This window comes from Acomys russatus, chromosome X (genome assembly GCF_903995435.1).
Source record: "Acomys russatus chromosome X, mAcoRus1.1, whole genome shotgun sequence".
Taxonomy (NCBI): domain Eukaryota; kingdom Metazoa; phylum Chordata; class Mammalia; order Rodentia; family Muridae; genus Acomys; species Acomys russatus.
In genome coordinates, this window is record NC_067169.1 from 98777724 (window position 1) to 98798652 (window position 20929).

Consider the following 20929-nt stretch of genomic DNA (forward strand, 5'->3'; position numbering starts at 1 on the left):
ATAAAAGCATACAACTCAAAATCATCATATAGAGGGCATGGTGTGTCTGCATGCTGCCTCAGTCTCTGAGTGTTGGAATAATGTTCTTGTTCATTCAAAAGTCGATTTCCCCACCCAACAATCTGGATCAGTTTGGACATTGCATTCTGATGTTTATTCTAAGTATCTTCTGTTTCAAGCTTGTATAAACATGTCACCGTTTGTTCTCTGTATTGCCAATAAAAACAAACTAGCCAATTCTGAACAATAAGAGAGAATAGGGTGGGACATCCTGATCCAGTGAGGGTAAGAGAAAGAGGAAGAAGGAAAGGATAGGGCCACTAGGAAAAGACTAGGACACATTAGGAGAAATGTACTCTGCCTAGGAGATGATTTAAAAGCAGGTGTGAAGTAGAAATCCAAATGGGGAAAAATATACAATACTATTGTATTGTATAGTATGAAGGTTTAATTATTGTACAGCATTATGCTATAGGGATAATTAAAGATATCCTCCTCTCTGTGTGGTTATTTGGGTATAAAGCTGGTTAAGGAGCAGCTGCTGATTTTACTAAAATCATAATTCAGTATTAAGTGTTAATAATAATTAAATACTGAATTTATATGAACAAACTTTGATCATGTCAACTTAGAGAGTTTACTTTTCTTATTTTCCTCCATCCTCCCTGGCACTTACATTATTTCTGCCTCTTTTTCCCTGAGATATAAGGAGAGGGATTTGGTGAAAAATTACGTTTGCTGCTGAGTGTTTCAAGATTCTCATTCTGGACTGAGGGTAAAATCAATTATTACTGTTCTAAAAAACTAGCATTAAAATAATGCCTAATGACATTCTGTTATACTCATAGCTCAGTGCCTTGCTCAGTCATCATCAGAGAATCTTCCTCTCACAGCATACGGGGACAAATATAGTCAAACATTATGCAGGGACGGTGATGGTATCTCTTAACAGCAATAGGGGAAGTATCTAAGACTTAAAAGTTTGTATCAGGGAGTGGCATATTGCTCTGACAGGCATGACTCTGCTGTTATTTGAAGAAATATAGAAGACATTTAGAATTTGGACCAAAAAAGTGGTTGAAGGCTGTGAAGAAGATTTAACAGGCCATCATGGAAGGCACTCTTGAGAGATAGTAGTGCTGAGACTATAATGGCCCAGCTCAAGAAGTTTCAGAGAAGAACAATATTAGCAACTATGCTAAAGACAATTCTTGTGATATTTTGGCAAAGAATGTAACTGTCTTCTGCCCTTGTCTTAAGAATCTGCTTGAGACTAAATTGAACAGCTTTGGACTAATTTCTTTGACAGAGGACATTCCAAGGCAGCCTAATATTGATTCTGTATGTGGTTTGTAGTGATCACACCTATGCAGATAGATAATAGAAAATTGCAAGTGGGAAATGAATGTATAGTTTGAGGAGTAAAAGAACACAAAGGAATTTAGTGTTGGAAACAGGATTATTCTAAAACAGATAAGAAGAGGCCTACAATAAAATTCAATAAAGAGAAGAGTACCCCATGGGTGAGACCTCACTCCTAACAATCATTGAACTTATGAAAGGAAAGTGTTGAAGGAATTATGTTTTCCTAAATAGCAACAACAAATCAAGGGTTATTCAAATGTAATTCAAGGAGGAGGCCAAATGCTGTACCAAACAAGCAGCAGAACTTGTAGTAGAGGCCATATTACTATGGCTTTAGGATCAGGAAGAATACAGGAGTAAACGGGTTGTAAAATAATGTTCCTTGTCTAAACTGAGCCACTGAGGGCAGGTGTATAGCAGGTACATGGCTACATGATGATCAAGTAGCTATTTCATGAAGCTATGAAAATGGAGTCTAGAATGTGTCAGAGACACCGGTATGTTGGAAGTGACAGAACTGTAGAATGTCTTCCAGAAAGAGCAGCATATGTGGAGTAGAAGAAGACCAGGATAACGAACTTTTTTATAGTCAGCCATATAACCTTGGAGGGTATAACCATTTAAGCCATTTGAAATCTGACATGGAGATGAAGGATTTGGAGCATACCCTGCTGGTTCTTTACTTTCCTTTGGTCCAGTATTTCCTTACTATGCCCATATTTTTTTTTATTTCATTTTGGAATGGTGATGTGTATTCTATGCTATTATATGTTGGAGGATTGTAACATGTTTTCATTTTACAGGGGACTACAATTAAGAGATTGCGTTGAGCCTCAAAAGAGACTTTGGACTTTGAAACAGTGTTGGTACTTTGAAAGACTAGGGATGTTTAAAGCTGTACTAAATGCACCTTGTGTTATAATATACCTACATACCTGTGGAGGCCATGGGACGGGATATGGTGGTTTGAATAAGAAAGGCCATCACATGCTCATATATTTGAAACTGTGCTTCCTGGATGGTGGGGCAGTTTCTGAAAGATTAGGAGGTATGATCTTGAATGAGGCGTGTCACTGAGGCTATGTTGGCTTTTAATAGTTGGGAGAATAAAAGTCAGTTTTCTAGGTGTGTGCCCACTTGCAGGGTGATCATCATCCTAATTAAGTTTTCTGTTGCTGTTATAAATCATCATGACCAAAAACAACTAGGTATAGGAAGAGTTTATTTTATCATACAGCTTGTGGTCCATCATCGAGGACGACATAGCAGGAATCTAGAGGCATAAACTTTAACAGAAACCCCAGAGTAAAAGTGCTTATTTTATTTCTCTTCATGACTTGATTATATATCCAGGATCTCCTTTACCAGGGAGACACTACCTGCAATGGATTGGGCCATCCTACATCAATTAATGATTAAGAAAATGCCCCACAGGTTAGTCTGTAGGCTAATGTGATAGAAACTTTTTTCTATTGAATTTCCTTTTTATCAAATGACTTCAGTTTGTGTCAAGTTGACAAATCATTAGACAGCACAACCACTATCCATGGCAGGCCTAAAAACTAAGAGTATATGCACAACACAAATTGTTAAAAAGAGAATAAAAGAGAGTGTGAATTTGGATGGTAATAAAGTAGGGTTGAATCTGGGAGGAGTTGGGTGTAGGACATGAATATGATTAAAATATATTGCATCAAAATTTCAAGCAAATAACAAAATATTTAAAAATACAAAAAGGAACATTGAAAAGCCTGTATCATTCCTTAAAATGTGAGTATACATGTGCTTGTGATTAAAGAAGCCTTATTCATCTCATGGTGAATATACATTTATATTTAATTTTCTACATCTTATGAAATTATTAGTTTATTTTATAAAAATATTGTAATTCAAAACTTTGCTTTTTGCTTGTTTACAGATTTATTTTCAATTTTGTATAGCTCACTGAACTTCCAGTGACATACCTCTTCCTGCAAGGCTAAACTTATCCTGTCACTGAGAGTTCTACCAACTAGGGATCCAGCACTGAAATATAGGAGATTATTGGGGTCACCAAAATAATATTACCAGAGTTATTGTACATCTGTCTCATTTTGATGTTTTTAAGATAGAGGTTACTTAAATTGACATGTATGTTTTCACTTGTGTATTTTATGACATGTGCATATTTATATAACTTGAGACCATGAATTTTATGAATCATTTTTTATTTATGCTATTCTATGACTAAAGTTTATCATTTATTCAATTATCACACATAAACATAAAAAAGAATGTTTAATAGTGACTAACTCTTTATGTAAAGAAATCACATAATGATCATAGAACTCTCAAGGGAACATTTATGTTCAGCAGTTCTTCAAAATTACAGTAGCTATTACTGGGTCAATAGCTCTAGCTAGTTAGTGTTTTGCCAACATACCTTGACTCTTCTATAATTTTAAAATATGTTGTTAAAGTTAGTTCAATATATTCATTTTCTTTGTAATATTATGTATTTTGTTTAAAAAATTTTAGATATCTTTTTTAAAAAATTGTGTGTGTGTGCGTGTGTATGTGTGTGTGCGTGTGCGTGCGTGTGTGTGTATGTGTGTGTGTGTGTGTGTGTGTGTGTGTGTACAGGTGCCTGCAGAGGCTACAATAAGGCATAGGTGTCTTATGGAGTTGATTGTTATTCCCCTCACTCTTATCCACCCTCCCACCCTCTTCTGCCTTTTTCCCTCCCCTAGACCTCTCACAGAGTCTGACCCCAGGCTATTAGGTCTCATCAGGATAGCTTGTATGCCCTACCTTTGTGTGCCCTCAAGCCCCGCCCACCCCAGCCTAGGGGCAAGTGATCAAATGGCAAGCTGGCACCAGAGTTCATATCAGTGGCAGTCTCCACTCCCCTCCTCTGCCACATGGAGAATGAGCTGCCCATTGGCTACATCTGAAAAGGGGTATTGTCTTTATTAAGGCTTTTCTGTATCTCCTAGGCCATGAAAAAAAAAATCACATTTTATCCTGTGTTAAGTGGTAAATTGTAGGTTTAAATGCTTCCTGTCCTGCTTGAGTTTCTACCCTGAGTTCCTTTGATAATAAACTGTGACATCAAAGTATAAGCTAAATAAAGTAACTCCTATAAAACGAGCTCAGGACATAACTTAATTTGTAATTAGTAGACCAAAGGAAAAATAGTAGGTAAAAAATTGTATAGGTAGAAACTGATAGATTTAAAAGTTTATTTGTCATATTTTGAGGGTTTTAAATAGGGCTATAGAGATATAGAATGTAAAGTATGTGTTTAATATACATACATATATATATGTGAAGAATCCATAAAATCTCTAGATTATAAAGTTGGATAATCAATAAAACAGGAAATAGGAGAAAAATAATATATTGGAGAATAAGAGAGGAGCTAATCCTTGGTATAAATATAGTCTAACTTTGCTATAATTGTAGAACTCTTAGATGGAAATGTTCATTAGCTGTTTAGAAATGTATGTATGAATATCAATAATATATGTTAGACTGAAAACAGAGATGTGATAATCTTCTTTCTATACAATGTCAATGTCATAAGATTGCAGACACTATCATAGAAGAAAATAATGAATATTAAAAGAGGAAAACTAATATATCCTTCAATTTTATTTTTATGTATTTTACAAGAAAAATAGCATATGAGGCTGGGGAGTTTGGCTCAACAGTTAAGAACATTTGTTGCTCTTTCAGAAGACACATGTTGAATTTTCTGCACCTACTTGGGGCCTCAAAACATCTGTAGCTAGAACTCCAGGGTACCCAGTGCCATCTTTTGTCCTCAATGGGCAATACACGTTCATGCTGCACAGCTATCTCAACAAAAATTGCTTTTTGAAGACCAGTTTCAACTTGAGGGCTCCATTTTTGTGAAGTGTAGTTTACTCTTCTGCCTGATTCTTGGAAGAGACCTCATTCAGTTAAGTACTAACATTGAGGCACTGTAGTATCTAAAGATTCTTATAGCATGTAGTCAATGAAATAACATTCATTTAATGACAATTTACAAGATGATGTGCAGAAAACAAGATATTTAAAATTCAGTTTCTCTTTCTGGGTACTAGCTATTTATATTGTGGAAAAGAAACATGGGAAAATTAAAATATAAAGGAGATTCTAAGCACAGTCATCTTGTGATTGGTTCATGAACTTCTCTTGAGTCATGGTCATCATTTTACCATGGTCAAAAATCATTGTGCTTCTGGAAATTCATTGCCTAATGAATATTACTACAGAGAAACTCAAGTCCACAGAAATAAATGGAATTAAGAATGGATTCTCTCATATACACTTACAGTTAAGCCTGAAATATGTGGAACTATGATGGTCATAAATAAAATAGTTAGAAATGAATAGTAGTGCCACTAATTATATTAGATAATTCTAATATTAAATATGTATTCTAAATATTACTGTTTTAGAACAAACAGTTTATATAGTTAGCAAAACAAAAAATTACAACACTTAACAGTTTGTTAACTGCTCTATAGTGTTTAAAATAGCTTACTTAAGTGTAAAGTGAAAAGCAGTGTTGTAACATGTTGAGTCCTTCTATACCTAACTTGTCTTGGTACATAGATTGTAGCTTTGCTATCATTTATTTAATTTGTAATATCTACATATAAGTAGGTACATACCAGTTTTATCTCTCTCTGTTTAGGTTATCTCACTCAGAATGATATTTTTTAGTTCTAGCCATTTGCCTGCAAATTTCATAATATCATTTTTATTATATGAATAATACTTCACTATGTAAATGTGCCATATTTTCTTTCTTTTTTTAAAATATATTTTATTAATTCATTCATATTACATCTCAATTGTTATCCTTTTCCTTGTATACTCCCATTTCTCCCTCCCTCCCATTTTCCCCTTACTTCCCTCCCCTATGACTGTGACTGAGGGGAACCTCCTCCCCCTGTATATGCTCATAGGGTATCAAGTCTCTTCTTGGTACCTTGCTATCCTTCCTCTGAGTGCCACCAGGCCTCCACATCCGGAGGAATTGGTCAAATATGAGGCACCAGAGTAAGTGTGAAAGTCAGACCCCTCTCTCCACTCAACTGTGAAGAACGTCCTGTCCATTGGCTAGATCTGGGTAGGGGTTCAAAGTTTACTGCATGTATTGTCCTTGGCTGGTGCCATAGTTTGAGCAGGACCCATGGGCCCAGATAAGTCCATCATAATGTTCTTCTTGTAGGTGTCTAGGACCCTCTGGATCCTTCTGTTTCCCCATTCTCCGATGCTTCTCTCACCTAGAGTCCCAATAGGATGTTCTCCCTCTGTCCCACTTTCCTGGTAAGTGAAGACTTTCATGGAACATGCCCCTTGAGCTAGTGTCCAGAGATAGGTGAGTATATATCACTTGGGTCTTTTTGCTTCTGGGTTAACTCACTCATTATGATAATTTCTAGTTCAATCCATTTGTCCACAAGTTTTGGGAATTTCTTGTTTTTAATAGCTGAGTAGTATTCCATAGTGTAAATGTACCACAATTTCTTTATCCATTCTTCTACTGAGGGACACTTAGGCTGTTTCCATGTTCTGGCTATTATGAATAATGCTGCTATGGACAAGGTTGAGCAAATGTTCTTGTTGTGTGCTGGAGCATCTTCTTGGTATATTCTCAAGTTGTATTACAAAGCAACAGTAATTAAAACAGCATGGTACTGGCCCAGCAATACGCTGGTTGATCAGGGGAATCAAATAGAAGACCCAGGTATGAATCTACACACATATGGTCACTTGATTTTTGACAAAGAAGCCAAATCCATTCAATGGAAAAAGGATAGCATCCTCCACAAATTGTGCTAGTCTAACTGGATGTCTACGTGTAAAAAATGCAATTGGACCCATATTTGTCACCATGCACAAAACTCAAGTCCAAGTGGATCAAAGACCTCAACATGAAACCAGAGACACTAAATCAGTTAGATGAAAAATGGGATGAGCCTGGAACACACTGGTACAGGAGACAACTTCCTGAACAGAACACCAACAGGCCAGGCCTTAAGGTCAACAATTAATGAATGGGACCTCATGAGGCTGAGAAGCGTCTGTAAAGCAGGAGACACCGTCAACAGAACAAAGTGACAGCCTACAGGCTGGGAAAAGATCTTCACCAACTCTACATCTGACAAAGGTCTAATATCCAAAATATATAAAGAACTCAAGAAATTAAACACCACCAAACCGAATAACCCAATTGAGAAATGAGGCTTGGAACTTAACAGAGAATTCTCAACAGAGGAATATCAAATGGTGGAATAAATGTAAAGATGGTGAAAGGCTAAGGGGATAATAAGAATGACATAGTGCTCAAGTAGAGAGAGGGGAATGGGAGGAGCAAGGAGATCACTGCCTTTAAAATTTCTAGTTTGGGTAACTGAGCAGATGATGACAAGAGATAACAAGTAACTCTAGGAATTGAAGATTTGCTGAGTTAAGTTGTATTTATTAAGGTTTATGGAAAAGATTTGGGAAATTCATTATAGTACAAAATTTAAACTTGAATAAGAGACTGTGTTTAGCATATAAGCAATGTAGAAATGACATCACAGAGGCAATTTTTGTAAGCTTTAGCATGAATTTGATGGCCTGAGAAAAGATGTTAAAAAATAATAGAGAATTGAAGGAACATCAATATATATTAAACAAATGTCATAAAAGTAACTCATGTTAAAACACAAAAATAATAGTTGGGTGCATACATATTGATTAGATAAGTTTGCTGTCAAAGTATTTGATATTCAGAAAGTGAAGAGTAGATAGTTTCAGGAAAGAGATTGTGATTGTCAGTACCAAATACAACTCAAAGGTCAAGTAGTAAAAGAGTTTACAGTCCTTCAAAAATACCATTATACAGCATATGTGAATGTAGCAAGATTAATTAGGGTAGACTAGTGGATAAAGTATCTAGAACTCAGTAAATTAAACATTGAGTTGGAACTCAGGAGGGTAACAAGGCATGAATAAAGAATGGAGAATATTGGAATTTCTAAGTTTCATAATTTGATCCTAGTTGAAAAAAACTCTTAAACTTTGTAGATAATTTTGTAAATTGTGGCTGTATAACATTTATTAATTGAAGATTATTTATCAGCACAATTAATTTATGAAAAGAATAGATAGAACACAAACTTCTATTGTATTTATCTAACATTCACACATACAGTCATTCATAACATGGCTTGTGTTGGTTAATGGATTAACATTGAATTAATCAGTCAATATAAAAATAAATATATTAAATTAAGAATTTTAATGGATTAATATAACACATCTTTTTTGCCACACTGAAGAACAAATGTAAGTTCACAGATAGGGAACAGGAATGAATCCTTATTGTGTGACAGTTAAAGCTTACCTAATGAAGGAGAATGTAACATTTTTAGCTCACTGTCAATGAATATTGAGAGAGAATAAAATAAGAAGTAGTAGATTAGAAACTGACACTTTGGGAATCATAATACAATAGAACCAGGAACAGTGGTCATCAAAATAGGTGGCTTTAAGACAACAGTAATCTATTAGGTTTATCTATAGTTGTGAATATCATTTACTACATATACACAATGAATTTCTTAAGTACAATATAATGATGGAGTTGCTTTACTGTAATGTCATCATGTAACTTGTCATTTTTTTTGACAATCTACAAATGCTGCTATTTATACTTTCAACAGTATTGCCTAGCCATTACATAATAAGAGATGGTAACTGTTTGTGTTATATTTACCATTTAATATGTCTAACAACACACTGATGGTTCTCATAATAGTTACTCAAAATTGGTACAAGCAATAAAAGGTCATTTGAGGAGAAGACTTGCATATCTGTTTATTTTTACAGATAACATTATTAAATTAATAATACTTGATGGTCATATTAAATATTTCCATTTATTTTATTTATTCCATTTAATTTTTATGGTAAATACACAAAAGAAAATATATAATATTATTAACATTCATTCGTAAGTCCTTTAATATTTGCTTCATATCTCCTAATAGTCCATGCTTCAGACTAATTCCCTTTGTAAAGCACAATATGTTTTATTTCAGATCAGGAGCAGATGATGTTTTCAGCACCCAGAAGGCATCATTATAGATCCTCGAAATATCACAAATGCCAGTACACACATGATGCCTTTTTGGTGGTATCAGATGTGTATGTAGATTGTGTCTCTAGCAAAGAACATCCATGGAAATATCTGGAATAGTTGGAGGCCAGATGTAAGCTTCTAAAAACATAGTAGTATAAAAACATAAGGGAAATTTGTCTTACAAATTGAGTAATATGATTTAACTGGATATGGCAGAACACTATGACCCATTCCAGATCTAACCTAATTGATAAATAACACAGAAACATCTATTTAACAACTTTAGATTTGCTTTCATCCTCAGTATTCTTATGCCAATCTTAGTACATATTGTTCAAATCCCAGCTTAAGTCCCAGCTTCAAAAAAAAAAAAAAAACCAAACAAAAACCAAACAAAACAAAACAAAACAAAAATACCCAACTTATTTACTCGTTACAAGGGAGGTCATGTGAAAATTATAGTTACTTTTACAGTATTCTATTCCTCTTCATAATTTCATTTCCTGGAATTTTCTGTGGTATGAAAATATTAAGTGCACATTTTCAAATGTAAGATTAAATTTATACTGAGCTCTAACCAACGTGATGGAATTCCACATCATTCTGCTTTGTCCTACTGCGGACGCGGATCATCCCTTTGTCTAAAGTATGCACACAGTATATATTACTTATTAGTTTCTTAGTAGTTGTCCAATTATGAGATAGTATGCTAAGTATCATAATGCATGTGTTCAGATAACCCTTATTTTAATTAATAGAGTCTGTGGTTTTGAAAAAGAGGGAGAACATTGATTTTAATGTGGGAATAGTAGACTATTGATTTTCATTCTTTATGATAGCTCATTCTTAGTATTAAAAATTGGGTATTTGGAATCTTGGATTATTGTGCAGGGAGAGACTCCAATAGCACCTTTTGATATTTTCTGTAGTTATATAAGTTGAAATTAAAGAACAGAAAAAGAACTCAGAAATATTATGCAGTATGGGAGATACTTGCATAACTTCGGATAATTCTGAGAAAAAAGCTGGTGGAAGGATACATGGAAAATATGTCATAATGTCTGGTATGAGCTCAAGAATTGGGAAAGAGGGTTCTTTTTTTTGTGTGAGAGAGACTGAGACATGAACTATATAACTATATAAGTTAACCAAAGAGTGACTCCTCTCTCTCTCTCTCTCTCTCTCTATATATATATATATATATATATATATATATATATATATGGTAAGCTGCAGCTGTAGCTTACCATAGCCTTCAGGAGGCCCAAGAAACTTCTGACATCCAATATCCACCTCTTCAGCTACAGAAAATTCTAGTTTGGACAGTGAAATTCTAAATTTCCTATCCCATTTTCACTGAATGAAGGCATGTACCTTCGTTGTAGTCTCTTGTCTTCCCAGATAACCTCTTCCTGGCTCTCTATTTCTCCTCACCAAGTCAGCTGAAAAAATGATGTTGTTCATCATCATTTCTTTTAAAAGTCTTTAACTCTCATTTGGGACTTGTCATGTCCCCAAACTGCTCTCTTTTCATTCCACTTATGTACAGGTACATAAACAGTCTCCTTTCCACTATTAAATCACTGTGTGCCCCTATTTTCTAGTGTTCTTGGTGCTAGCTTTGCAAACCCAATTCTGCGTTTCATATCTCTGACAATACATTCTTTCATCTTTTCTCCTCTCTCAATTTAGGCTAAAAATATTTAATACTTTCAATCTCCATGAGTTAGAAGGCATAAAACGCCACTTTCCTTAACCTTACTATGCCTCTAGCCCATTTTCTCTTGCCCGCCCCCCGCCCTTCACCCAGCCTAGAAATTTTACACTGTTTAACAGCAACAAGTATGTTGTTGAAGACCTCATTTTTACCCACTAGCTTATGGTCTCCAGAAATACCAGTTTCTATATATGTATCCTTTTCTGTGATCAATTCCCACAATATCTATCTTGGCTGTACTTATTGTAGTTTAAAGATAAGTATGCCTGTTCCCAGCATGCCTTGCAGCAAAACTCAATTTCCTCCCACCTTTGTGACCTGTCCTGTGGAGTGTTCCTTAGCTACCAGGTAGTCACAATTGAGTACGGTAAGCTTGGAGAGAGGATCTACTTGGCTTTTTACAGGAGAAGGAAGGAGGTCGAGGAGGAAATGAGGATTCAACAAGGACTGAAGCAGTACTGAGTCTGGAGGGAAGGAGGTAACAGTTTGTCTAAATGTGTGGCCACTGTGTCTGGGACCATAGGGGAGGTTTATGATAGTATTACTTGGCTAAGCTGCAACAACCATGGCAGTTGAATTTGGAGACATTACCAGTGGCTTCCGCCATAGTGAGGTAATCAGATTCATTAACAATGAAGTCCTTATGAATGGAGGGGGTCCTGAGTTCTATATGACCTTTCGTTCTCGGTCTTGGAATGAGATAGAAGATCAGCTTCATACCATCCTTGTCGACCCCAAAGTGCCACGCACCCTTAAGAGAGCTTGTACCTGGAGCGCTTTGGCTTTGAGTGTGAGAGTGGCTGCCAGGCAGCGTGAACAGCAGGCACGTAGAGTTGGGAGACTGCAGAGCCAGGTGGGAGAGCGTGAGTCAGCTTCTTGGACTTTGGTTTCCGAACTACAGCGGTTGCGAGATGAGAGGGACCAAGCAGCCGCTCAACTTGTTTCTACACAGACTGCCCTACAAGAGGCAATGGATGAGCGTGAAGTCCTTCTTGGGAGGTTGTTACAAGCAGAGAGGTCTGCACTGACTGATGTACCTGAACTTAGAGCGGAACATTACGGGACATCACTGTGGTCCCATGAGGAAGAAAAACAGGAAGAATTGGGATTAAGAGAGGCTCACAATGCTCCCTATTTGGATGGCCAGATGCCAGCTGCACCAATCTTGTCTTATGTGCCAGGAATTTCAGGCTCTTGGGCCCAAGCAGTGAATCCCGTCCTTCAAATGCCCGTGCCACAGTCACTACCACTCAATAAACCACTCCCCGGGGGAATTCCATATTCAACCCCTGTACCATGTCCAGTAGTAATGGAGTCAGGAACAACAGCAGCAGCCGTGACCACAGTTGTACCTCAGATGGCTTCTCCGGGAATATACCCACCTGGCGTATGGGTTGCATTAGGGCCCCAGGAAGCAGTGCCTTCTGCTTGGGGACAAATCAGCCATAGGCGGAATGAATGTCCTGAGATCCAGGATGTAAATCACCTGGGAGACCGGGTAAGCCAAAGCAAAAAAGGTCCAGAGAAACCTTATAGAACAGCTCTTTGTGGGGATAGCAGAGGGAACAACCACAAGGGAAGTCTTGTCACACCCCAGGTGATGGCTGCCACTGAGAAGAAAATCCCAGAGATGAACCAGGAAACAGTTACACTGGAGATCAACAGTAACCATGGTGAAAAGGGAGATTCGATAACTGCCCAGGGCATGGCTGCTCAAGGGAACAAAAACAGCTTAACCCCGAGGAAATATCCAGGGATTCCCCGAAGGGTGCTTGATACGGGAGTTGACATCAGCCACAACATCAAAGAAGTTTCAGTAACTCCCCAGGAGTCAGCTACCCAGGTGAACAAGACCAGCCCTATCCTGAAAAAATATCCAGGAATTGTCCTGAAGAAGCCTGATGTGGGAAACATAATTAGCTGTAAGCAGAAAGAGGACCCAAAGACATCCCAAGGAACAGCTGCCCTCAGAGAGGCAACCAAAAATTGCCAAAAAGAAGACACGATTACTTTTCAGCAGATGACACCCCGGGATTCTGGTGGAAGCCCTAAGGAGAAGAGAGTTCAGATGATGCCACAAGGGACTGACAGGTTCCAGATCCAGAAGGAAGAGCCAAACAGTCTCCAATCAAGCCCCCTAGGAAAAAGTAAAAGTTATTTTATGAATAAATGCCCCCCAAAACAACTGCCTCTAAAGCAGAAGTCCAAGCAACCTCAAGGGACAAAATCCTCTGACTCCAAACAACAGGAAAAACCTCTCTCACACCGTACTCCGGTGAATTGGGTCTGCCCAGTATGTAAAGCTGTGAATCGCTCATGGTGCAAAGGCTGCTCTAAATGTGCGAAAGCAGGTGCTCAACTTGAGAGAAAAGATTTTTACTGAAACCAAACATGTTGATTTCAGGAAAGTAAGTAATAGAAACACTCCAAAGAGAAAACTAACTTCTTAAGATCCAATCCCCTCGCCACCCCTCACTTCTGATTCAAGAGTAATGTCACAGAAAAATTCAATGCAAAAATACAAAGAGAAAAATGAAATGGCTGTTATACTATTTTCCAAATTAACTAACTTTTCCTCATTGTGGGAAAGGACACATACATGCCATATGCCCCTGTTTATATTCTTATCTCATTAACCTACTGAACTAAGAACTATTTTGTAATGTCACATCAACTTTTTAAATTGTGAATTTCTAATAATTTTATCACTGTATTGCAGATGGTCCAGTTGGTATGGCTATTCATGATCATATGACATATTTGAAGAAGCTCATCATGAAGCTTTAAAACTTTTCACTCTTTTATCCTTAAATTCTTTTTCTTAAAAAGAACACATTCAATTGCAAGCAGTCATATAATTTTACAATAAAAACAGTACTGATTTTTACCATCACTTTTCCTTGAAAATGACTTCATTTTTATAACTATTGCTGTGTTTATGTTTGCTTTTTTTGTATTCTAAGTATAATGTGAAAGTCCTATTTAAATGTCTCAGTTCCTCCAAAGTTGCTGAGCTGAAGAAGCTTCATATACTCCATTAGAATAATTTCCAAGAGCTAAAAAAATCTTGATTATGAATGAACATCTCCAGCGTGGCTAACATTGGCTTGAGACAGGAAACATGATCAATTGGGAAAGAGAAGTTTTTTGGTACTTATTTGGGTGGGGGCTGGAGAATGAAATAATTTTTTGGGTGGGAATTCCCAGAAATTAACTTGGAAGAATGTGGATAATTATAGAGCAAATTTGATAAAATTCATGCTATTCATGAAATATTTGCTATTGTTTAGTCTTTGCTGGGAAATGGGATTTTATGATATTTTCTGGTGGCAGTTCATGATCATTTTTGGTGAGCTGGTTAGATGACATGTGAGAACATAATTTGGTAAAATTGATTGCCACATATTTCTTACATGAAAAGAAATCCAGATACACATTTGTAGTCACGTTGAGGGGAAAAATTCAAAAGTTTCATTATGAAACTTTTTCTCTTTTTGCTCCCAAGTGGTACAAACTATTAGAGACATGATCAGGAAAGTGAACTTATGAAAATGCACCAGGGCATTTCTGAACCTCTCTCCCTGGTGTTACAGATATTTTCCTGGCTACCCACTAGGCTGCCTACATGAATCTTCCTGAACAAAGTACTTAGATTTATATTTTTGCCCTTATTCCCAAACTTCCCCTATCCTAAGTCCTTCTCCTGTTAGCAATGGATGTAAAGCAACATCAGGAACACCATAATACTGTTTTTAATTTTTCCTTCATTAATTTATTTAATCATTTTTTAGTCCTAAAAACCACCAGGAGTCTGAAGCCATATGCAAAAGCAAGTGGATCAGTAGGAGAGACAAAACTGTCATTAGGCAGGGGTTTTATCATGGTTACTGCAAGAACAGGAGTTTCCATTTTGGCAGTTACAGGATTGAATTACATTTAGCAAGGTTAGGGTGATGCTAGAGGATTTGTGGAGCCTGACCATGAATGCTTAACATCTGAGGACATTAGTTACTTTCCTGCTGTCCCCTGATTGGCTCAGGCCTAAGGTGGTGCTTTTCCTGGAACAGTTTATGTTTCTTTCAGTAACAGGGTGACCTTAAGGACAGGCCTAAGGACAGGCCTAAGATGAAGGCTAGCAGCAAGATGCAGTCACAATGGCTAGAGGTCCAAAATAGCAGAGTTTCTTTAATAGTGTCAGGGGTTGGCTCTTTCACACGTGGTGGGTCTCAGGTTTGCCCAGACATTCGTTGGTCATTCCCTTAGTTTCTACTCTATCTTTATCTCTGCACATCTTGTAGGTAGGGTAGATTTTGGTTTGAAGGTTTTGTAGGTAGATTGGTGTTCCCCTCCTACTACTACAGGTCCTGCCTGGCTAGAAGGTGGCCTCCTTAGACTCATGTGCCCTGTTGCTAGGAGACTCAGCTAGAGACATCCCCAGATCCTCCCTGTAGCCTACCCTGTTGCAGGTCTCCAGCTTGTCTCAATGATTCCCCTTCAACCCCCACCTCTCCACTCCCCTCCTTTGGTTTCCCCTTTCTCTTAAGGCCCTCAAACCTCCTCTTCCCACTCTCCCCTCATCTGATCCCATCTCCTTTCCATCCCTATACCATGTCTTGTCTAGTTACCTTTCTACTTCCTCATTCTATTTTCTATTTTATTTCTCCATCTGAGTGAGTCTTTTTAAAAATTGGGTTATTTGGATTGTTGATGTCTAATTTCTTGAGTTCTTTATATATTTATGATATTAGCCCTATGCCATTCTTTAGGCTCTTGTTTTGTTCTCTTTACAGTGTAATTTGCCTTACAAAAGTTTTTCAGTTTCATGAGGTCCCATTAATTAATTGTTACTCAGTGCCTGAGCTGTTGAGATTCTGCCTAGGAAGTTGTCTCATAATGAGTTCAAGGCTGTGTCCCACTTTCCCTTCTAACAGATTTAGTTGATCTGGTTTTATGTTGAAGTCGTTGATCTACTTGCACTTGAGTTTTGTGCAGGGTGATAATTATGGATCTATTTTCATTCCTCTACATGCAAATATCCAATTAGACTGACTCCATTTGTTGAAGATGCTTTCAATTTTCCATTGTACTGTTTTGGTTTATTTGTAAAAAAAAAAAAAAAAATCAAGTGTCCATAAGTGTGTGGGTTTATTTCTGAGTCTCTGATTTGATTCCATTGATCATACTGTCTATTTTTATGCCAACGCCATGAGGTTTTATGGATATTGTTCTGTAGTATAACTTGAAATCAGGGACAGTGATATATGCAGGAGGTTTTTTTTTTTTTTTTTTTTTTTTTTTTTTTAATTGTACAGAATTGTTTTAGCCCTACTGGGCTTTTTTATTTTATTTTTCTATATGAAGTTGAGAATTGCTCTTTCAAGGTCTGTATAGAATTGATTTGGAATTTCAATGGGAATTGAATTGAATGTATATATTGCTTTTGGTAAGATAGGCATTTTTACTATGTTAATAAGATAGATCCATGAGCATGGACTATCTTTCCATCTTCTGATATATTCTTCAAATTCTTTTTTTAAACACTTAAATTTCTTGTTGTACAAGTGTTTTACTTGTTTGGTTAGATTTACACCAAGTCATTTTATAATATTTTGTGGCTATTGTGAAAGGGTATTTTTTCCCTAATTTCTTTCTCTGCCCATATATCATCTGAATACAGTAGGATTACTGATTTTTTTGAGTTAATTTTTTATCCAGCCAGTTTGCTGAAGGTCTTTATCAGCTGCAAGATTTCTCTGGTAGATTTTTTGTGGTCACTTATGTATACTACATTGGCAAATAACAATATTTTGAATTCTCCCCTTACATTTTGTATCCTCCTGATCTGCTTTAGTTGTCATATTCCTGTAAATTCCAGGACTATGCTGCATAGATATTAAGAGAATGGACAACCTTGTCTTTTCCTTGATTTTAGTGAAATTGCTTTAAGTTTAACTCCATTTAATTTTATGTTGGCTATTGACTTGCTGTTTATTACCATTACTGTGTTTAGGTATCCAGCTTGTATCCCTGATCTCTCCAAGACTTTTAACATGAAGGGGTGTTGGATGTTGTCAAAAGCATTTATCAACACTAATGAGATGATAATACAGTATTTTTCTTTCAATTCATTTGCATGGTGGATTACATAGGTGGATTTTGTATTTTGAACCATCCCTGCATCCCTGGGATGAAGCCTATTTGATCATGGTGGATGATGTTTTTTTTATGTGTTCTTGGATTCAATTTGTTAGTATTTTTAAAGTATTTTTGTATAATTGTTCATATCAGAAATTGGTTTGAAATTCTCTTTCTTGGCTGTGTCTTTGTGTGGTTTAGGTACCAGGGTAACTGTGGCTTCATAGAATGAGTTTGGCAATGCTCCTTCAGTTTCTATTTTGTGGAATAGTTTGAGACGTATTGGTATTAACTATTATTTCAAATTCTGGTAGAATTCTGCTTTAAACCATCTGGTACTGGCTTTTATTTTAGTTGGGAAATTTTAATGACAGCTTCTGTTTCCTTTGGGGTTATTCTATTTAAATTTTCACCTGCTCTTGATTTTACTTGGGTATGTGGCATCTATCAAGAAATTGGCCATTTAATTTACATATTCTATTTTTGTGGAGTACAGACTTTTGAAATAAAACCTAATGATTCTTTGGATTTCTTCAGTGTCTGTTTTCATGTCTTCCTTTTCATTTCTGCTTTTGTAAATTTAGATATTATCTGAGTTTTAATTTGGCTAAGGGTTTGTCTACCTTTTATCTTTTAAAACACTAGCTATTAGTTTAGGTGATTCTTTGTGTTGTTCTATTTGATTCTACATTATTGATTTTCATCCTGATCTTGATTATTTCCTGCCTTATTCCTGTTTGGTGTGTTTGCTTCTTTTTGTTCTAGAGCTTTTAGATGTGTTGTTAAGTTGCTAGCATGAGATCTCTGTAATTTTATTATGAAGGCTCTTAGTGCTATGAATGTACCCTTAGCATGACTTTCATTGAGCCTCATAAGTGTAGGTATGTAGTTTCTTCATTTCTGCTGAATTCTACAAAGTTTTAAGTCATTGAGTAGTATCAGTTCTATGAGTCTTAAGGCTTTCTGCTGTTGTTGATGACCAGCTTTAAATCTGTGGTGGTCTGATAAGATACTAGTGATTACTTCAATATTTATGTATCTGTTGAGGCTTCCTTTGTGCTTGAGTATATGGTCAGTTTTGGAGAAGGTTCCATGTGGTGCTAAGAAAAAGGTATATTCTTCTCTGTTAGGGTGAAATGTTATGTAATGACCATCTGATTCATAACATTTGTTAATTTCATTATTTCTCTAGTCTGTCTTATTGTTCTGTCGTTTATTGAGAGTAGGCTGTTGACATCTTCCACTGCCAATGTGCAGTATCCAGTGTGTGATTTAAGCTTTTTAAGATTATTTATTTATTTATTACACATACATTTATATTACACATATATACAATAAATTACCTACATCAAGAAGAGCAACAAAACAATCAGGAATTATACAAATGTTGTATTCATAGTATTTTGGCTATTTGTATTTGGCAGCCTTGAAGAAAATATCTTTACTATATTGGTATATCTAAAATTCTGAATATAAATCAATATCTGTCATGTCTCATCATTATCAACTTATAACATCTCTCTGGACCTAAAAACTTCTTAACCACTAAACAACTAAGCTTAATTGTAAAACTAAAATATCTGGTCTTCAACCCCATCAGAGGCTTGAGAAGGATTAAACTTAATTACCTGAGTACACAGAGAATGCAGGTTAGTAGCTTCCAAAAAAAAAAAAAAAAAAAAAATGACAGAGATAGTTTGCTGCCTGAACAGTCACCCAAATCTCTGTATAACACTAGAACATCATCTTTAGCCTTCTGCCCCAATATATATGACAGATATATTTGTGAGGCAGGAACTACTGAGGTCTGTCTTGGCAGTCCTCTGTCTTGGCAGAGTTTGGCTGGTGACTCTGCCTGCATCTAAGCTTGCCCATTTTTAGGCAGAATTCTTTCTATGGTAGAAATGAGGACATTTTGCCCAGTGGCTTGTATGCCACATTTGAAGCTATCTCCATAAAGAGGTTATTTGATGCTTAGCTTTTATAAATTCTGGTGCCCTTGCATTTGGGGCAGAGATGTTAAGAATTGAGACGTAATCTTAGTGTATACTTTTCTTTGATGAGTATGAAGTGTCCTTCCCTATCTCTTTTGATTACTCTTGCTAACAATTCTATATTATTAGATATTTGATTGGCTGCTCCAGCTTCTTTCTTGGGTCTGTTTGCTTGGAAACACTTTTTCCAGCCCTTTAATCTTAGGTAGCATCTATATTTGTTCCTGGCATGAGTTTCTTGTATGCATCAGAGTGATGGATCTTATTTACGGATCCATTCTGTTAGCGTATGTCTTTTACTGGGGAATTGAGTCCATTGATATTTAGAGATATTAATGTTGGAGATGTGTGTGTGTGTGTGTGTGTGTGTTCTTTGTTATTCTGGTGTGGAATTATTTCCTGTTTTCTTAATGTTGTTACCCCATTGGGTTTTAGTTTCCCTTCTAATATTTGTGTGTGGCTGGGTTTTTAGATAGATGTTGCTTAAATTTTGTTTTGTGGTATAATATCTTGTTTTCTCCATCTATTGTAAGGGAGAGTTTTGTTGGATATAAAATTCTGGGCTGGCATCTCTGGTCTCTTAGAGACTATAATAGGTTTGTCCAGGACCTTCTAGATTTTAGAGAGCCTGTTGAGAAGTGGTGGGTAATTATCATAGGTCTGTCTTTTTAAGGTACTTGGCCTTTTTCCCTGACAGCTATTAATATTCTCTGTTCTGTAGATTTCATGTTTGGATTATATGTGGCAGAAGGATTTCATTTTCCGCTCCAATATAATTGGTGTTCTGCATGCTTTTTATATGTTTATAGACATCTTTTTCTTCAAGTTGGGGAAATTTTCTTGTATACATTTATTATATATTTTTCTGGTCCCTAGAGCTAGGATTATTTACCTTCTTCTATTTCTATTATTACTAGGTTGGATCTTTTTATAGTGTCAGATTTATTGAATATTTTGTGTTAGAAACTTTTTAGATTTAACATTTTCTTTGATGGCTGTATCAAATTATTCTATTATATCTTTGCCAGAGATTCTCTCCTTCATCTCTTGTATTCTATTGGTGATGCTTACATCTGTAGCTTATACTCTCTTCCCTAGGTTTTTCATCTCCAGGACTCCCTCAGTTTATGTTTTCTTCATTTCATCTATTTCCTTTATCAAATCTTGAACAGTTTTATTCATTTCCTTCACCTGTTTGACTGTATTTTCTATATTTTAAAGGGATTTATTTTTTTCTATTTAAAGGCCCTATCAGCTTTATCAGGTTGGAGTTAAGATCATCTTCTTGTGCTTTGGCTATATTAGGATATTCAGGGCTTGCTGTTGTAGGATAGCTTGGCTCTCATGGTGCTATACTGCCCTGGCTCTTGTGGCATGTGTTCTTATCTGGGTTTTTAGACATTGGTGGTACCTGGTGTTAGATGGATGCTTCTTATGCAAATAGGTCTTCTTGAGGGTCCATGCAGAGCCTTTGACCTGATTATGGAGCCCAGAGAACAGCTTGTTGATCCACTCTTTTGGCTGTACCACAGGTGGACCTGAATGTTCCTGGAATACCAAAGGCAACCTCAGGAAAGTAGGCAGAACCAT

The 20929-nt window shown here is 36.4% G+C and overlaps 1 protein-coding gene across 1 annotated transcript; it reads left to right on the plus strand.

Moving 5' to 3' along the window:
- Positions 1 to 11775: 11775 nt before the first annotated feature.
- LOC127185431 (testis-expressed protein 13C-1-like) lies at positions 11776 to 13593 on the plus strand. Its single transcript, XM_051141896.1, has one exon. It carries the CDS (start codon positions 11776 to 11778, stop codon positions 13591 to 13593), a length of 1818 nt encoding a protein of 605 aa, XP_050997853.1.
- The last annotated feature ends 7336 nt before the right edge of the window (positions 13594 to 20929 follow it).